We start from the raw sequence: 15,581 nt of genomic DNA on the forward strand, positions 1-15,581 counted from the left end.
GGGGGGAACCGGTGGGGGCGGGGGAGTTCGTGGAGGACGGGGGGGACAAACCCGGGGGGTCCCGCCGTGCCCGGCCCAGGCTCCCCCACCCCCGCGCCCACTGCTGTGACCGGGGCTGTCCCCACAGCTGCGGGCCCCCGGCTCAGCTCCCGCACCCCCCGGTCCCCGAGGCCCCCCGCTCTTCCCGGTCCCCTCCGCGCCCTCTCTTGTCCCCCCGGTGCTCCCGCCCCTCGGCTCCGCCCATCCCGGTGTCCCCGCCTCCGGTGTCCCCGCCCCCGCCGCGGCGGGCAGGACCGTGCGGGCTGCGGGCTGGCACCGGGCCCGCCCAGCACCGGACCGGCACCGGCACCGGCACCGGCATCAGCCCCGCGCCCGGCCCATGGCGGCTCCGGCAGCGGCCGCCACCGGAGGTGAGGGCGGGGAGCAGAGCGGGGAGGCTCGGGCCGGCACGCCCATCACCGTGGAACCGGGCCGGGCCCCGCGGGGCGCACAAGGAGATGTAGGGCGGGGGGGCAGCGGGAAGAGCTGCATGGGGGGCGCATTGGGGTGCAAAGGGGGGCGCGGGGCCGAGCTGGGGGTGCCCGACTGCGGGGGAGGGGGATGTGGGGGGCGGGGACCGGGCCCCGGGGGGGTCTGTGCCGGGAGAGTCGGAGGGAGAGAACAGTGGGGCACCCAGAGAATGTGGGGGGCACGGGGGTGTTCAGGGGGCTGAGGGAGCCCGGGAGCGCCCCGGGGACTTGGGGGGCACAGTGGGGTGCTCGCAGGAGGTGGGGTGCAGGGCGGTGACAAGGGGAGGCAGTGGAGTGGCCAGGTGGTCACACGGAGCAGGGGAGTGCACGGGGGACTTGGGCTTGCTACGGGGTGCCCAGGGAATGTGGGGGGACAGTGGGGTGCCCGGGGGTGTAGAGGCGCGGTATGGGGCTCACAGGACATGCAGGAACTCTGGGTGCCCAGGGGAGCAGTGGGGTACCTTGCAGCCATCCCGCACGGCTGTGGCGGTGCCGGTGTGCGGAGAGGCTTGGGGACAGGGAGGTGGCTGTGCTGGTGCAGCTGAGGGGGCCCGGAATTCTGAGGGGGCTGCACCTGGCGACAGAGGCGGTGCCAGGGCTCCCCTGCCCGCCGGTCCCTCCCGCTTGTGGCCCGCACACGACTGTGCCGTAGCCGCCAGCATGGGGCAGCCCCGTGGCACCGGGAACGGCGGGACACCGGGCCCGTGGGGGGACGGTGCCACCGGGGTGGGCTGCGGGTGCCGCGGGGGTGCCCGGCGCCGGGGGGTGCCGGTACCGGCGGCTGCCCGGCTCTGCGGTTGCCGTGAGTCAGCACACGTCGTGCGGGAGAGATCCCTGATCCGGCCCCGCTCCCGCCAGGCAGCCGGTGAGCCCGGGCCGGAGCAGGAGGTGCGGCCGGTGACACTGCTGGTGACACGGCCGGTGGCGCGGCGGGACCATGCAGGCGGAGGCCAGAGGGGAATTCTGCAGCCGGGACCAGCGCCCCGGTGGGTGGGGGCGTGGTGCGGGCAGGGGGCCGCGCTCCTTACGGTGACACGGCAGTGTCACCCACCGGGGCCGGGCAGGTGGCGGGAGCGGGCGGGAGCGGGCAGCCCCCGTGTCCGCCGCGGGGGAATCCGCTCTGCTCTGCTCTGCTCTGCTCTGGAGCGGGATGAGGAGCCCATTCCCCGGCCCGAGGGAACGCACCGTCAGCGCGGGGTGCTTGATGTCCCTTTGGGGGGTCAGGATGTGGCAGCGCCAGTGTCGGGGCAGACGGCTGCTGTCCCACTGCTGTCCTGCCCATGCCCTGCAGCTCCGTGTGCCAGGAGCAGGAACTTCCCTTTCCCCCGTGGGTTGGAGGTCTCTGTCCCTGCCCCGCTGTCACCATCCCGGTGGGAGGGAGGCGATGCCCATCTCTGAGCCGTGCCACCCGGTAACTCAGTGGTGGCGTGGTTTGGTGGCGGCACGTGGTGCACCGAGTTCGGGGGACAGGGTGCCGTGTCCCCCCCGGGCACACAGGGACACACTGCCACCCCCGGTGCCCGCTCAGCTCCGAGACACGGCCGTGCCCCCGCTGTGTGCCACAACCGCGGGCTGTACCAGCACCGTGTGCCACGGGCTGTGCCCCGGCCGCCCTGTCCCTCCGGCTCCTCGCGGGGACAGTCCCGGCACAATCCGCCCTTGTCCGGCCCCGGCACAGCCTGCGCTTTGTCTCGCCGACACAAAGGGGCTGCGCGGGGAGGGGGGCGCGGGGCGGGGGGTGGGGGCTGCCAGCTCCCGACACGAGGGGCTCGGGCAGCTCTGCCCGTGCCCCGCTCCTCCCCGGGGATCCTGCTGTCGCTGGCCCCTTAGCTGGGCACCCCGCGAGCGCCGGGGGCCCCAAGAGGAGCTGCCCTCACTGACGCAGAAGGCGCTGATATGGCAGAGCTTGGCAAGGAGCCGCTGGTCCTGGAGCGCCCCGCAGGGACCCCCACCCACGGGCCGGCCCAGGAGACCCCCCGAGTCCCCGCGGAGGAGCAGGGGGGCATCCCCATCCCCAGCGCCGGCCTGCTGCAGGTCACCGAGCGCCGACGTGAGTGAGGCCCTGAGCTGCGGTCCCTGCCCGTCCCTGCCAGCTCCTGCCATCCCTGCCTGTGCCTGAGGTCCCCTGCTTTGTCCCTAGGATGTCTGCCTGCCCATAGCATCACCTGCCTATCCCCAGCACCTCGGGTCTGCTCCGGGATTTCCTGACTACCAGCCCTCGGGGTCTCCCGCCTGTCCCCAGTCTTCTGTCATCTCCTGGGATCTCCTTCCTGTTCCAGGGGTCCCCTGACACCCCTAGGGCCCCCTGCTAGCCCCCAGCCAGTCATGGTGTCCCCCAAGCCCCTCATACTCCCAGCTCCCTGGTCCCCAAGCAGAGACCCCCGCCTCCCCCGGTGGGGCCAGCGGTGGGTGCCCAGCTGTGCCCGGTGCCCGCAGAGCCCCTGAGCAGCGTGTCCTCGCTGGAGGTGCACTTCGACCTGCTGGACCTGACCGAGCTGACGGATATGTCGGACCAGGAGCTGGCCGAGGTCTTCGCCGACTCCGACGAGGAGAACGCGGCCGGAGAGACGCCCGGCGGTGAGCGGGGGTCCGGGGCCGCCGGTCCCGGTCTGTCCGCCCGTCCCGGCGCGCCGCTGACCGCCCACCCGCCCGTGCGTCCCGCAGGGCTGCAGCCGCCGGCGGCGCCGCGGGCCGGGTACCTGCGCTCGCCCTCCTGGACCCGCGCGCGGGAGCAGGGCCGGGACAAGAAGCACCTGAGTGACCCCGAGCTGCCGCCGGGACCCCCGGGACCCCCGGACGCCTTCCTGCCCGCCGAGCGCCCGCGGGAGCCATAGGGACAAAACCCGCCGGGGGACACCGGGATACGCCGGTGCTGGTCCCGTCGGTACCGATGGAGCCCGTCCCCGGGCGCAGGACTCCCGTTAGCCCGCCGGGAGCGCAGAGGCGGCCCCAGCCCCGCGGCGGGGACGTACCGGGCTGCCCGCAGCCGGTGGCCCGCGGCCCCGGGGGGAAACCGGGCCGGTCCCGCCGGCCCCCGGGAGCGGCACGGCCTTGGTTGCCGGGAGCGGCGGATGGGGCGGGACGGGACGGGTCGCACGGCTCAGCGCGGCCCGACGGAGCGCGGCCGGTGCCGGTGCCCGCCCGGTTCTGATGTAGCAGTGCTGTGATCCGGTAAAACCGACCGACCCACCGCCGGCCTCTGCCCGTCTGCGTCGCCGCCTGGGGGAGCGGGAGGAGTCGGGGGCACGGAACACCTCGGGAGCAGCGGGAAGGGGGGTGCCCGACCCTACCGGCTGCCGGGGCAGCGTGGCCGCGGCCACTCTCGATGGGCGGGAGACCGGCGGTGACCGCGGCACATCCCGCGCAGCGCAATTCTATGCCGCGGGCGGCGCTGGCCCGCGGACTGGCCCGAGCCCCAGGTCGGTGCCGGTGCTCGCCCCCGGCAGCCCCAGGCACGGCGGGAGCTCCCGGGCTGCCACCCTCGGGCCTTCGCACATCTTGCCCGTGCCCCCGGTGCCCCCGTCGCCGCCCGAAGCAGGGACACGAGTGCTGGGTTGCGCAAAGAGGTTCGTTAATGCTACAGGAAACACCGGCGAGGAGGGGAGGCAGCGGCTCCACACCGCACTCGGTCCAGCCCGGGGAAGCATCCCCCCTGGGGCTCGGCCCCGGTAACGGTGGTGCCGTGGGCTGGAGAGGGACCAGAGTCCGGTGTTGTGTGTGGGAGGGACTCGGTCCCACCCCGGTGCCAGGGCTGAGCCCTCCTGCCAGCACCTGTCGCTGCAGGACGGCAGCACCAGCCCTGGCCCGCACCCGTCCCCGCCCACAGCCCCGTTCCAGGCAGGAGCCGCTGCGGAGCCTTTACCGGATCCCAGTTAACCCGATCCTGTCCCTCCGGTGAGGCTCTCCATGCTCCCGAGAAGGGCTAGCGTCCAGCAGTGATCCCTCCCGGCAGTGCTGCCATGTCCATGAGCACAGGAGCCCAGAGCCAGGCCCACCCCAGTCCCCAAACCACCACTGGGCTGATTGTGTCCATCCCAGGGCCCTGTGGTGGGTGGGGGCAGCCTTGGGCCTGGGACCCCACAACGGGGCCAGACCCCCCTCAGGGCTCCACCTCCGTGCCGGAGTCCTGGAACAAGGATTGCTTCCGCAGGCTCAGCCGGGCGCACCGGGGGCACGTGGTGGAGTTGTCGTAGTAGCAGTCCCTAGAGAGGGAGGGGACAGTATCGGGTCACCCCCTGCCACCCCCGCGTCCCCACATCCCGCCCCAGCGTGCCGGTACCTGTGGAAGACGGCGGAGCAGTCGGCGCAGACCGAGGTGTGGCTGTCGAAGGGGAAGAGCACGTCGCCCTCCCGGCACAGCTCACAGACGAAGCCCTTGGCCTGGCACCGCTGGGGGAGCAGGCAGCAGGTGACACTGGTGACCCCGCCAGCCCTCCTGGCCCCACGGGGGTCTCCCCACGGCTCTGCCCCCCAGCATGGGCTCACCTCACAGTCCAGCTTGATGTGCTTGGCAAAGAGCGTGTGGATCTCGGTGAGGGAGCAGCTGAGGCGCCCGGCCTCGATGTCGATCAGGTCCTGCAGCGAGTACATCTCGTCGTTCTCCACAAAGTGCTGCCTGTCCTGCAGCTGTGGGGCAACGGGGCACTGTGACCGCCACCGCTGTGTGACTGTCACCAAGGTGTGACTGCCACCGCAGTGTGACTGTCACCGCTGTGTGACCGACACCGCTGTGTGACTGCCACCGCTCTGTGACCGTCGCCAAGGTGTGACCATCACCAGTGTGTGACCATCACCAGTGTGTGACCATCGCCAAGGTGTGACCGTCACCAAGGTGGTGTGACCGCCACCACCACGCCTGGCCGTGGTCCCCGCCTGACCTGCAGCAGCAGCCGCGCCTCCATGGCCTCCTTGCAGGTGATGAAGTAGGGCTTCATCAGCAGGATGTCCTGGCGCAGCTTCTGCGGGGGACACGATGGGAGGGGTGGGAATGGGAACAGGAATGGGTGTAGGGCAGCGATCCCAAGGACAAACAGCAGTGGCAGGGGCAGGATGGGGACAGGGGCAAGGATGAGATGGAGACAGTGTGAGAACGGGACAGGATGGGATGGGGACAGGGATGGGGACAGCAATGGGAACAGAGGTGGTGACAGGAATAGGACCATAGGGAAAAGGACAATGGTAGGTGCAGGATGAGGATGAGGATGAGGGTGGGGACAGGGTTGTTAATGGGATGGAGACAGGAGCGTGACAAGAAAAAGACCAGACTGGGGCAAGTTCATCCCTGTTACAGTCTGGGCACTCTCCGCCCCAAACTCCCATCCTCACCTTGCTTCCTCTCTGTGGGACACAGTGGGTGCCCCTGGGGTCCCCCCACCTCCTGCTCACTGCACAGGCCCTCTGTGGTGTCCCCTGCCCTTGGGGTGTCCTCCCCAGCTCCAGCACTCACCCGGATCTCCACCAGCTCCTCCACGTAGTTGAAGAGCAGCGGGTTGATCTCCCGCAGCTTCAGCACTGGCCGTGACACCATCAGTGCCAGGTACCTCATGCTGCACCGTGACACCTGCCAACACCGCCAGGGCCACCCTCAGCACCTGCCAGCCCTGCTGCCACCACCTGCAGACCCCTGCCAGGGACCCATCACAGGGACACGGCCCCGGGGACATGGCTTCCCCTCGAGTGATCTCTGCCCAGTGACCCCCATAACCAGGCATGTGGCCCCCATGATCAGGGGTGTGGTCCCCCAAGTGATATCTACACAAGGCCACGGTCCCCAGGGACATGCAAGATCAGGGCTGGGATCCCCCCAGAGACCTCTACCAAGGGAGATGCCCCCCAGGGACTCCCATGACAAAGGACACAGCTCCCAAGTCACCTGTACCCACGGATACACCTCCCAGGGACCCCCACGAACAAGGACACGGCCCCCCAGGTGGCCTCCACTCAGGGACTCTGTCCCAAGGGACTCCCGTGACACCCCAGGGTGCCCCCACCCCACCCCACCTTGCGGGGCTCGAAGTCCCAGTTGTGGATGGCTCGGGCGGGCACCACGGCCAGGTCGTTCCAGTGGCAGCTGGAGCAGTAGTAGAGGCCGGTGTAGTCGCACTGCCGGGCCTCGCTGGGCACCCCCCCTGTGGTGGCACGGGGCTGGCACGGGGCTGGCACTGCCACCACCCTGCTCTCTGCCCACCCCACACCCTGTGCGTGCCCCGGCGCACCCAGCAACACCTGGGGACACGGCAGGGCCCCAGTGTCACCTTCCCCAGATCCCCATCACTCCCAGCCCCCAGAGCCCCCGCCAGCAGCTCCTAGCAGCCCCACACACCTCCCAGCCCACAGCCCCTCAGCAGCCCCAGCCCCACAGAGCCCCCAGGGGAGCCCAGCCCCCTCATCCTCACAACCCCTCAGTCCCACAGAGCTTCATGAACCCCCCCAGCCCTACACCCCCCGACCCCACAGAGCTCTCAGCTCATCCCAGCCACCACCTTTCCCCAGCCCCTGCAGCCCCCCCAGCCCGGGTTTCCTCAAGCCCCACAGAGCCCCACTACCCACAGCACTCCCAGCCACAGCTCCCCCAGCTCCCCCAGCCCCCCGAGCAGCAGGGGCTCACGGAGGGAGATGGGGGCCCGGCACTCGGCACAGCGGTAGTCCTGGCTGTCCAGCCCGCTCTCGGGGCAGATGCTGAGCTGGTACTCCGCCTGGTGGCTGACCTGGGCCCGCACGCACGGCCGGCTCACCAGCGGCAGGCACTTGCTGTGGCAGCGGTAATAGCAGCCTGGGGGCACGCGTGGGTGTCAGTGCGGGCGTGGGGCAAACAGGGACGGGCAGGGGGTGTCCCAGACGCACCTGTGCAGGTGTACCAGGTCTGGATGAGCCCCCAGATGATGGTGCTGCACTTGTCACACATCTGCTTGACGCTCTTACTCTTCTCCTTGTAGAAACGGTGCTCCAGGACCACCCGGATGTTGGGCTCATCCTCACCAGGGTCCTGCAGGGGGAAAGGGGGGGTCAGAGAACTAAAGAATCATGGAATGGCTCGGGCTGAACCTTAAGGGTCATCCCTTCCACCATCCCTTCCCTGCCGTGGGTGGGGACACCTTCCACCATCCCCGGATGCTCCAAGGCCGGTCCAACCTCCCAGGGATGGGTGTCATCACGGAGCCCCAGCCACAGAGACCCTCTGGGCGCAGCCTCAGCCCCACCTTGAGCTCCTGCAGCTTGAGGCGGAGGTGGATGAGGCGCACCACGGCGTCCTTCTGGCGCTCCGAGTGCTCGGGCAGCGCCAGGATCACCCGCTTGCACTCCTCGATGGCTCGGCGCAGCTGCGGCACGTCCGACGCCAGGATCAGCCCCTGCCGGCACCGCCCCGGGAGGAGGAGGGTCAGCTGAGCCCCCCGTGTGCCCCCCACCCCACAGCGCCCGCCCCACTCACCACGGGGCGGGAGAAGTGGTCCTCGGCCAGCCCCAGGTCCAGGGCGCCCTCGGGGTCCCCCGGGGGGGGATCCGGCTGCTGGGCTGCAAAGGGGGGGTCTCGTGGGGGGCTGAACCCACCCCCAGAACGGGGGGTACCCTGGGGGGGCAGGGCCCGGCTGCCCACCCCATGTGGGACAGGGAGAGGGTGGGGGAATCAGCACCCACCTGGGGCAGGGCTTTCTCCCTCGGGGCGCTCCAGCTGCTCGGGGCTCTTGTTGAAGGGGTTCAGGTGGGCCTGGCGGAAGCGGGCCAGCCGCTCGTCCGACGCCATTGCCACCGTCCTGCCGGCCAAAGGACACTGCCTCGGTCAGCCCCGCACGGGCAGCAGCACCGGCACTGGCACCCTGGCATCCACACCCCAGCACTGGCACCGGCACCATCACCAGCACCCACACCCTGGCACCGGCACCATCACCCCATCCCAGGCACCAACAGCAGCTCAGCAGCACCGACACTGCCACCAACACCCTGTCATGGCACTGATGTCCCAGCAGCAGCAACACTGTCACCAACACCTCCTTACCAGCACTGACACCCCGGCTGGCACTGCCACCTCAGCACCGACACTTCCCCACCGGCAGCAACACCCGGTCCACCCACCGGGGGTACCAGCACTGGCACCGGCACCGCAAACAGCAACGCTGAAACCCCGTCACAGCCACCGACGCCCCCACACCGACACCTCCTCACTGCCACCGACACCCTGGGACACCCACAGAAACCCCAGCGCTGCCACAAACACCGACACACCGGCACCGGCACTGCCACCGACACACCGACACTGCCTCCGACACACCGGCACCGGCATTCTGTCACAAGCACCACCACCCCAGCACCGTCCCCGTCCCCGACACCTCGGTGCTGGCACCATACCCCGTCTCCGTTCCGGTCCGTGTCCCCGTCTCCGTCCCCGCGGACAGACGCGTCTCTCCGCCTCCCACGCCCGTGCCCCGGCCCTGCCCCGCCGCCACCGCCCGCTTCGGCCCACGGTCACCACGTACCGGCACCGTCCACCCATCCCGGCCCCCCGAGGGCCCCGCTGTCCCCCTGGCTGTCCCCCTGGCTGTCCCCCCGCTGTCCCCTCCCGTCCCCTCCCGTCCCCCGCGGCCCCTCCCGCGCGCCCGCCAGGGGGCAGCGCCCCCGCCCCGCTCACCGCGCGCGCCGCCGCGCCCGCCGCGAGCCCCGCCCCTGCGAGGCCCCGCCCCCTGCGGGCCCGCCCCCCGCGCCCTGCGTGCTGCTGCCCCCTGCCGGCCGGCAGACCGCACTGCGCCGCGCCGCGCCCGGGCGGGGCCGCTCCGCGACATCCGCACTGTCCCCACCGCGACAGCCTCACCGCTGCCACCCGCACCGCCCCACCGCGACAGCCCCACCGCTGCCACCCGCACTGTTCCCACCGCTGCCATCCGCACCGTCCCCACCGCGACAGCCTCACCGCTGCCACCCGCACCGCCCCACCGCGACAGCCCCACCGCTGCCACCCGCACTGTTCCCACCGCTGCCATCCGCACCGTCCCCACCGCGACAGCCCCACCGCTGCCACCCCCACCGTCCCCACCGCTGCCATCCGCACTGTCCCCACCGCGACAGCCTCTGGCCCCTCTGCTGCCATCCACACCGTCCCGGGCCCCACTGCTGTCATCCGCACTGTCCCCACCCCTGCAGCCCCCTGCCCCAGAACCCCCAGCCCTACCATACCTTGTCCCTATAGCCCCCATCCCCACAACCCACAGCCTCCATCCCCACTGTCTCCACCCCTACAGACCCCACCCCTACAGCCTTCATCCCCAGTGTCCCCAGCCCCAGTGTCCCCATCTCCACAGCCCCTTGTTCTTATAGCCCACAGTCCTACTGGTCAATGGCCTCCAAAGCCGAGGGCTCAGATCCAGGAGTGTCCCGAGTCCTTCACAACTGGGCACACACCCAGCCCTGGGGAAACACCCTGGTTCCCGGGGTCTGTGCTACCACCTCAGATTGGGGAACAAAGGGCCAACTGTGTCCTGGCACAGGGCCACACCCCCCGGGCATGGAGAAGGGTGACAGCGGGGACAAAGGCACAGCCTGCCTGGGGCAGCTGGACCTGAGGGGCAGAAGGGTGGGGGGCAGTGCATGGGGGCTCCCCAAACACGTTCCCTGGCTGGGAATGGCTGGGAGGGCTGAACCGTGTGGGTGTCCCCTGTCCCCCCTACCCCGCAGGCACAGACAAGTAGTACCTGGACAGCAATAAATTTATTAAGTATTCAAAAAAAATAATAAGACACAAACCAGTAAAAAACGAAAAGGGGGGAGGTAGGAAGGGGGGGCGAGGGGCCGAGCCGGCTCAGGGGGGACGGGGTCAGGAGACACTGAGGGGATGGCGGGGGAGCAGCACCTGGGGCTGCAGCAGCGCGAAGCCGGGGGGGCTGCGGGCAGTGCCGGGGGTCGGCGGGCGTCACTTGGCGCCCTGCGCCTCCGACTCCTCCTCGTCGTCCTCGTACATCTCACCCTCCTCCTCGGCCGTGGCGTCCTGGTACTGCTGGTACTCGGACACCAGGTCGTTCATGTTGCTCTCGGCCTCGGTGAACTCCATCTCGTCCATGCCCTCGCCCGTGTACCAGTGCAGGAAGGCCTTGCGGCGGAACATGGCCGTGAACTGCTCCGAGATGCGCTTGAAGAGCTCCTGGATGGCCGTGCTGTTGCCGATGAAGGTGGAGGACATCTTCAGCCCCCGCGGCGGGATGTCACACACGGCCACCTTGACGTTGTTGGGGATCCACTCCACAAAGTAGGAGCTGTTCTTGCTCTGGATGGCCAGCATCTGTTCGTCCACCTCCTTCATGGACATGCGGCCACGGAAGACGGTGGCCACGGTGAGGTAGCGGCCGTGGCGGGGGTCGCAGGCGGCCATCATGTTCTTGGCATCGAACATCTGCTGGGTGAGCTCGGGCACGGTGAGGGCGCGGTACTGCTGGCTGCCGCGCGCCGTCAGCGGCGCGAAGCCGGGCATGAAGAAGTGCAGCCGCGGGAAGGGCACCATGTTGACGGCCAGCTTGCGCAGGTCGGCGTTGAGCTGGCCGGGGAAGCGCAGCGAGGTGGTGACGCCGCTCATGGTGGCCGACACCAGGTGGTTGAGGTCGCCGTAGGTGGGGGTGGCCAGCTTGAGGGTGCGGAAGCAGATGTCGTAGAGCGCCTCGTTGTCGATGCAGTAGGTCTCGTCCGTGTTCTCCACCAGCTGGTGGATGGACAGCGTGGCGTTGTAGGGCTCCACCACCGTGTCCGACACCTTGGGGGACGGCACCACGCTGAAGGTGTTCATGATGCGGTCGGGGTACTCCTCGCGCACCTTGCTGATCAGCAGCGTGCCCATGCCCGAGCCCGTGCCCCCGCCCAGCGAGTGGGTCAGCTGGAAGCCCTGCAGGCAGTCGCAGTTCTCACACTCCTTGCGCACCACGTCCAGCACCGAGTCCACCAGCTCGGCCCCCTCTGTGTAGTGCCCCTTGGCCCAGTTGTTCCCGGCACCGCTCTGCCCTGGGAAAAGAAAAGAGGCTCCGATGGCCGCCGGCCCCAGCGCCCGCGGCCCGAGGGGACCGGGAGAGGATCAGGGCTGGGACCAGCCGCTGCCGCCGGCAGCACCGGGGAGATCTGACGCCGGGGCGGGGTGGGAAGCAGGAACCGCAGAGGTTTGGCGACGAGCCGGCAGTGCCGGGCCCCGCGGCGCGGGAGGGGTGCGCCCGCCCAGTGCCCCGGGTACGGCGACCGGCTGGGCGGGTCCGAGGACGCGGGGGCCGGGGGGAACATCGGGGGGCAGCGCACCCCTCCCTCCCCGGGGACCTACCAAAGATGAAGTTGTCGGGGCGGAAGAGATGGCCGAAGGCACCCGAGCGCACGCTGTCCATCGTCCCCGGCTCCAGGTCCACCAGGATGGCGCGAGGCACGTACTTGTGAGCTGAGAAAGACCCCATGACGGGAGGGGACCTGCTGCCGCCCCCCCATCCCGCCCCAGAGGTGCTCCCAGCGCCCTACAGGGTTCTACAGGGCATGCTGCACAGGTCCCCCCCAAATCCCAGGGGCTCCTGGTGTGGGTGCACGTCTCACGCCTTCCAAACAATGGGGGTCACATGGGGTGGGTGCACATGTCTGCCCCCATTCCCCGTGGGCTGGGTGGATGTTGGTATTTTGTCCCTCCCACACCACAGGATCCTACAGGGGGAGCACAGGCGTCCATCTCTCCCCAAACCACAGGGTCCCACGGGGCTGGGTGCAGCTGTCATGCCCCCACCCAAACTACAGGGTCCCATGAACTTAGAGGCACAGGTGCCCCCCCCCCACAGGACAGGGTCTGAGGGGGTGGGTGCACATGTCTGCCCTCCCAGGGTCCAACAGGGGAGGGGTGCAGGTGTTGTGTGTGACCCCTCCCAAATCGCAGGGTCCCTTGGAACTGGGTGTACACCTGCCCCACACCTCCACGGGGTGGGTGGGTCTGTCTGTCTGCCCCCCCTCCCCAGCCCAGCAGACCCAGCTCCTCCTGCACTGGGGGGTCACACTGGGGCCCCACCCCCCAGCCCAGGATGGGGGTGCCAGGCTACCCTGACTGAGGAGGTTCGAGGGGGGGTTGCTTACAAGAGGCCTCATTGTAGTAGACACTGATGCGTTCAAGCTGCAGGTCCGAGTCCCCCACGTAGTTGCCGCTGGGATCGATGCCGTGTTCGTCGCTGATCACCTCCCAGAACTGGGGAGGACGGGGAGCTCAGCAGGGCGAGAGGCACTGGAACACCCCCAGGCCCCCGAGCGAGGCACGGGGCACCAGGATCCTCCCATCCCGAGGCAGGGCTGGGTGGGGCAAGAGGCACCGGGATACCCCAAACACTGAAACCCCCGGCAGGGACAGGCGGGGGGCACCGGGACTCCCCAGACCGCTGGGCAGGTCCCCGCGGAGCGGGGGCAGGGGGATCCCCAAACACCCAAAATCCCGAGCAGGGCGTGGGGCACCCCAAACGCCGAGGGGGGCTCAGCAGGGCGGGGGCACCGGGACCCCCAGCCGGCGGGCGGGGCGCGGCGCGGGCGCTGTCCGCGGTGCTGACGGACAAAGGCGGGGGGCGGGGGGCGCGGGGGGGGGCGGGGCGCTTTGTCCTCCCGGTGCGGCGGCGGGGGGGAGGGGAGCCGGTCTGTCTTTGTCCGCCGCCCGGCTCCGCCGCGGCGGGCGGGGCGGGGCGGCGCCGCCGTTACCTTGGCGCCGATCTGGTTGCCGCATTGCCCCGCCTGGATGTGGACGATCTCCCTCATGGTGCGGCCGGGCCGGAGCGGAGCGGGACGGGAGCGGGCTGGGGCCGGGAGCGGAGCGGCACCGGAGCGGAGCGGCACCGGGAGCGCGGGGGGCGGTGCGGCCGCCGCCGCATCCTTTATAGGCTCCCGCCGCCGCACCGGGCCGGCCGCTGACGTCACCGCCGCCCGCAGCCAATCAGCGGCCGCCGCCGCAGCGCCGCAACAGCCCTGCGGCACCGGCACCGCCCGCCACGCCCCGCCCGGCCCCGCCCGCGGCCACGCCCCGCCGCGGAGGAGCGGGGACCCCGGCACCCGCGGGGGGCACGGCCGGGGGGGCGGCCCCGGCACCCACGGGGAGCGGGGACACCCCGGGACCCGTGCGGGGACCCTGGGACCACCTTGCGTCGGCGGGAGCATCCCGGGGCGGCGGCGGAGGCGGCGGCGCGGGGGGACACACAGGGGACACCCTTCCCAACCGCGTCCCGGAACGGGGAGGGGTAGGGACAGGGTACGGGAGGGCCGCCCTGGGGGTCCCGGTCGCCGGTCGCCCCCGCGAGAGCGAGGACAGTGCCGGTGCCGGTGACGAGGTGGGCGGCGGCGGGCGCGGCCCGAGAACAAAGGCGACGGTGATGGGCCCTTTGTCCGGGGGCGGCCGGGACCACCCCCCGCGTAGGGTCCAGCCTCCCGCCGCCCAGCCGGTCCTTCCCGATTCCCGCCGGGAGCAAGTGGCCCTTGACCGACCGGCGGGACCGGGAGGGACCTCTCCCCTCGGGGCTCCCCGGAGCCGCCCGATGTCAGCCACAGCGTCACTGCAAAGAGCCTTTATTGGGAACCGTGAGTCCCTCGCCCGGACCGGGCACCCCGCGGCTCGTCCCGTCCATCTGTCAGTCCATCCGTCTGTCCATTTCAGGGCGGGGGTGGCCGTGCCGGTACCGTGTCCCCCTGCCTACCAGGAGCACGTCACCACCTCCCGCAGCGTCCGCCGGAGCTCCTGGCTCCGGAAGGCGTAGATGAGGGGGTCAATCACCGAGTTACAGATGATGAGGATGAGGAAGAGGTTGAAATAGCTGAAGAAGCAGGTGCAGAAGGGGTTGGTTGGACAGGTGACGATGAGGATGAGGTGGAAGAAGAAGGGCCCCCAGCAGATAAAGAAGACGCCCAGGAGGATGGTGAGGGTGACGGCACCCTTCAGGCTGCCACCACGGTGGGCAGTGGGTGGTTTCTGCTGGCTGGAGATGCTGTGGAGGTGGTGGCGGGCCAGGGCGAACATGTGGATGTAGAGCACCAGCATGAGGACCAGCATGAAGAGGAAGAAGCCGATGAGGCAGAGAAGGACGGTGTTGCTGCGGTAGTAGGCGATCAAGACGGTGCTGGAGACGGTGCTGGCCAGCCAGATGCTGGCCATGGTGACCACGGCCCGCTGCAGGGTCATGATGCTGTGGTAGCGCAGGGCGTAGAAGATGGTGATGTAGCGGTCCACGGCGATGACCCCCAGGAAGGAGAGGGACGAGACGACGGAGCTGCAGATGAGCGTGTCGATGACGCTGTCCATGTGGCGGACGATGCTGGGGCGCATCACCAGCACCCCGTGCTCCAGCAGCAGCATGAAGAGCATCTCTGCCAGGTTGCTGATGCTCACCAGCATGTCCGACACCGCCAGGCAGCAGATGAAGTAGTAGGTGGGCGAGTGCAGGTTCCTGTTCTTCAGGATGGCGGCCACCACCAGCAGGTTCTCCACCAGGCTCACCAGCCCCAGCGCCAGGAACAGCTCGTTGGGAATGTCCAGCCCCTGGCACCAGCCACCGCCGGCACCGACCGTGGCGTTGCTGTGGTTGCCCTCGCTGGCATTCGAGGGCTCGCGCAGCAGACGCAGGGGGGCCAGCGTCGACATGACCCCCTCCTCAGCCCCGGGGCCCCCCGTGGCACCCGCACAGCCCCCGAGCCCCCGTTGTGCCCCGCCAGTTCTCCCGCGGCGCCCGGCGGCGAGGCCGAGGGGATGCCGAGGAATTGGGGACGGGAGGCCTGGGATGTGCCTGGGGTGCCGTGTGCCCCCCGGGACCCTCGGGTGCGGCTCGCTGTGCCAGCGCTGCCCGGCGTCCCACGCCCGCCGGCCCAGGGTGCTGGGGAAGAAAGGGCCCTTTCTCTGCCCCACTTTAAAGCGGCTCCCGCAGCTCCTCCTCCGAGGAGGGTGGGCACCTGCGTAAGGGAGGCACCCTGGCAGTGAGGGGGGCCGCCGCCGAGGCCAGGGCTGAGACACCCCCAGGGTAGCCCTGGGGACCCCGATTGCTCGGGGGGTCTCAAATGCCCTGGGGTGCTCCATGCATCCCTGGGGTCATGCACCTTGGGGGTGTTGCCGTAGGGATC

The 15,581-nt window shown here is 70.3% G+C and overlaps 4 protein-coding genes across 9 annotated transcripts; 1 reads left to right on the top strand and 3 right to left on the bottom strand.

The window, feature by feature from the left end:
* Positions 1 to 290: 290 nt before the first annotated feature.
* Positions 291 to 3,343, top strand: DBNDD1 (dysbindin domain containing 1; the record flags this gene model as incomplete). Its single annotated transcript, XM_084214923.1, has 5 exons — positions 291 to 410; positions 1,368 to 1,495; positions 2,413 to 2,559; positions 2,946 to 3,086; positions 3,174 to 3,343. The coding sequence occupies exons 2-5, from the start codon at positions 1,447 to 1,449 to the stop codon at positions 3,341 to 3,343; spliced, it is 507 nt and encodes a 168-aa protein (XP_084071049.1). The 5' UTR covers positions 291 to 410; positions 1,368 to 1,446.
* Positions 3,344 to 4,071: 728 nt separating this feature from the next.
* Positions 4,072 to 9,166, bottom strand: DEF8 (differentially expressed in FDCP 8 homolog). 5 transcript variants are annotated; one of them, XM_084215431.1, is made up of 12 exons: positions 9,133 to 9,166; positions 8,145 to 8,260; positions 7,939 to 8,021; positions 7,709 to 7,858; positions 7,353 to 7,494; positions 7,117 to 7,281; positions 6,510 to 6,637; positions 5,956 to 6,069; positions 5,387 to 5,467; positions 4,995 to 5,135; positions 4,789 to 4,830; positions 4,072 to 4,711 (listed from the first exon to the last, which is right to left on the bottom strand). In XM_084215431.1, exons 2-12 carry the CDS (start codon positions 8,248 to 8,250, stop codon positions 4,382 to 4,384), a joined length of 1,482 nt encoding a protein of 493 aa, XP_084071557.1. In that variant the 5' UTR covers positions 8,251 to 8,260; positions 9,133 to 9,166; the 3' UTR covers positions 4,072 to 4,381. The 5 variants fall into 5 exon arrangements, with proteins under 5 accessions (XP_084071557.1, XP_084071558.1, XP_084071560.1 ...); XM_084215432.1 differs by lacking the exon at positions 9,133 to 9,166 and adding an exon at positions 8,853 to 8,912; XM_084215434.1 differs by having other exon boundaries at positions 4,485 to 4,711; positions 4,789 to 4,898.
* A 1,241-nt stretch (positions 9,167 to 10,407) lies between these two features.
* Positions 10,408 to 13,238, bottom strand: TUBB3 (tubulin beta 3 class III; the record flags this gene model as incomplete). Of its 2 annotated transcripts, XM_084215132.1 has the most annotated exons (4): positions 10,408 to 11,483; positions 11,791 to 11,901; positions 12,576 to 12,684; positions 13,182 to 13,238. In XM_084215132.1, the coding sequence occupies 4 exons, from the start codon at positions 13,236 to 13,238 to the stop codon at positions 10,408 to 10,410; spliced, it is 1,353 nt and encodes a 450-aa protein (XP_084071258.1). The 2 variants fall into 2 exon arrangements, with proteins under 2 accessions (XP_084071258.1, XP_084071259.1); XM_084215133.1 differs by lacking the exon at positions 12,576 to 12,684 and having other exon boundaries at positions 11,791 to 11,893.
* A 925-nt stretch (positions 13,239 to 14,163) lies between these two features.
* Positions 14,164 to 15,108, bottom strand: MC1R (melanocortin 1 receptor; the record flags this gene model as incomplete). The annotated part of the gene is made up of 1 exon (XM_084215123.1): positions 14,164 to 15,108. The coding sequence occupies one exon, from the start codon at positions 15,106 to 15,108 to the stop codon at positions 14,164 to 14,166; it is 945 nt and encodes a 314-aa protein (XP_084071249.1).
* Between the last annotated feature and the right edge of the window lie 473 nt (positions 15,109 to 15,581).

Source organism: Fringilla coelebs (genome assembly GCF_963513975.1).
Source record: "Fringilla coelebs genome assembly, chromosome: 14".
In the NCBI taxonomy this organism is placed as follows: Eukaryota; Metazoa; Chordata; class Aves; order Passeriformes; family Fringillidae; genus Fringilla; species Fringilla coelebs.

Excerpts from the sequence above, each read along its gene's own strand:
- DEF8 (XM_084215431.1), bottom strand. The coding sequence starts at position 8,250 with ATGGCGTCGGACGAGCGGCTGGCCCGCTTCCGCCAGGCCCACCTGAAC. Across the intron at positions 7,859-7,938 it reads ACCACTTCTCCCGCCCCGTG|GGGCTGATCCTGGCGTCGGA; the intron begins GTGAGTGGGGCG and ends CGGTGCCGGCAG. Across the intron at positions 4,831-4,994 it reads ACATCAAGCTGGACTGTGAG|CCACACCTCGGTCTGCGCCG; the intron begins GTGAGCCCATGC and ends CCCCTTCGACAG.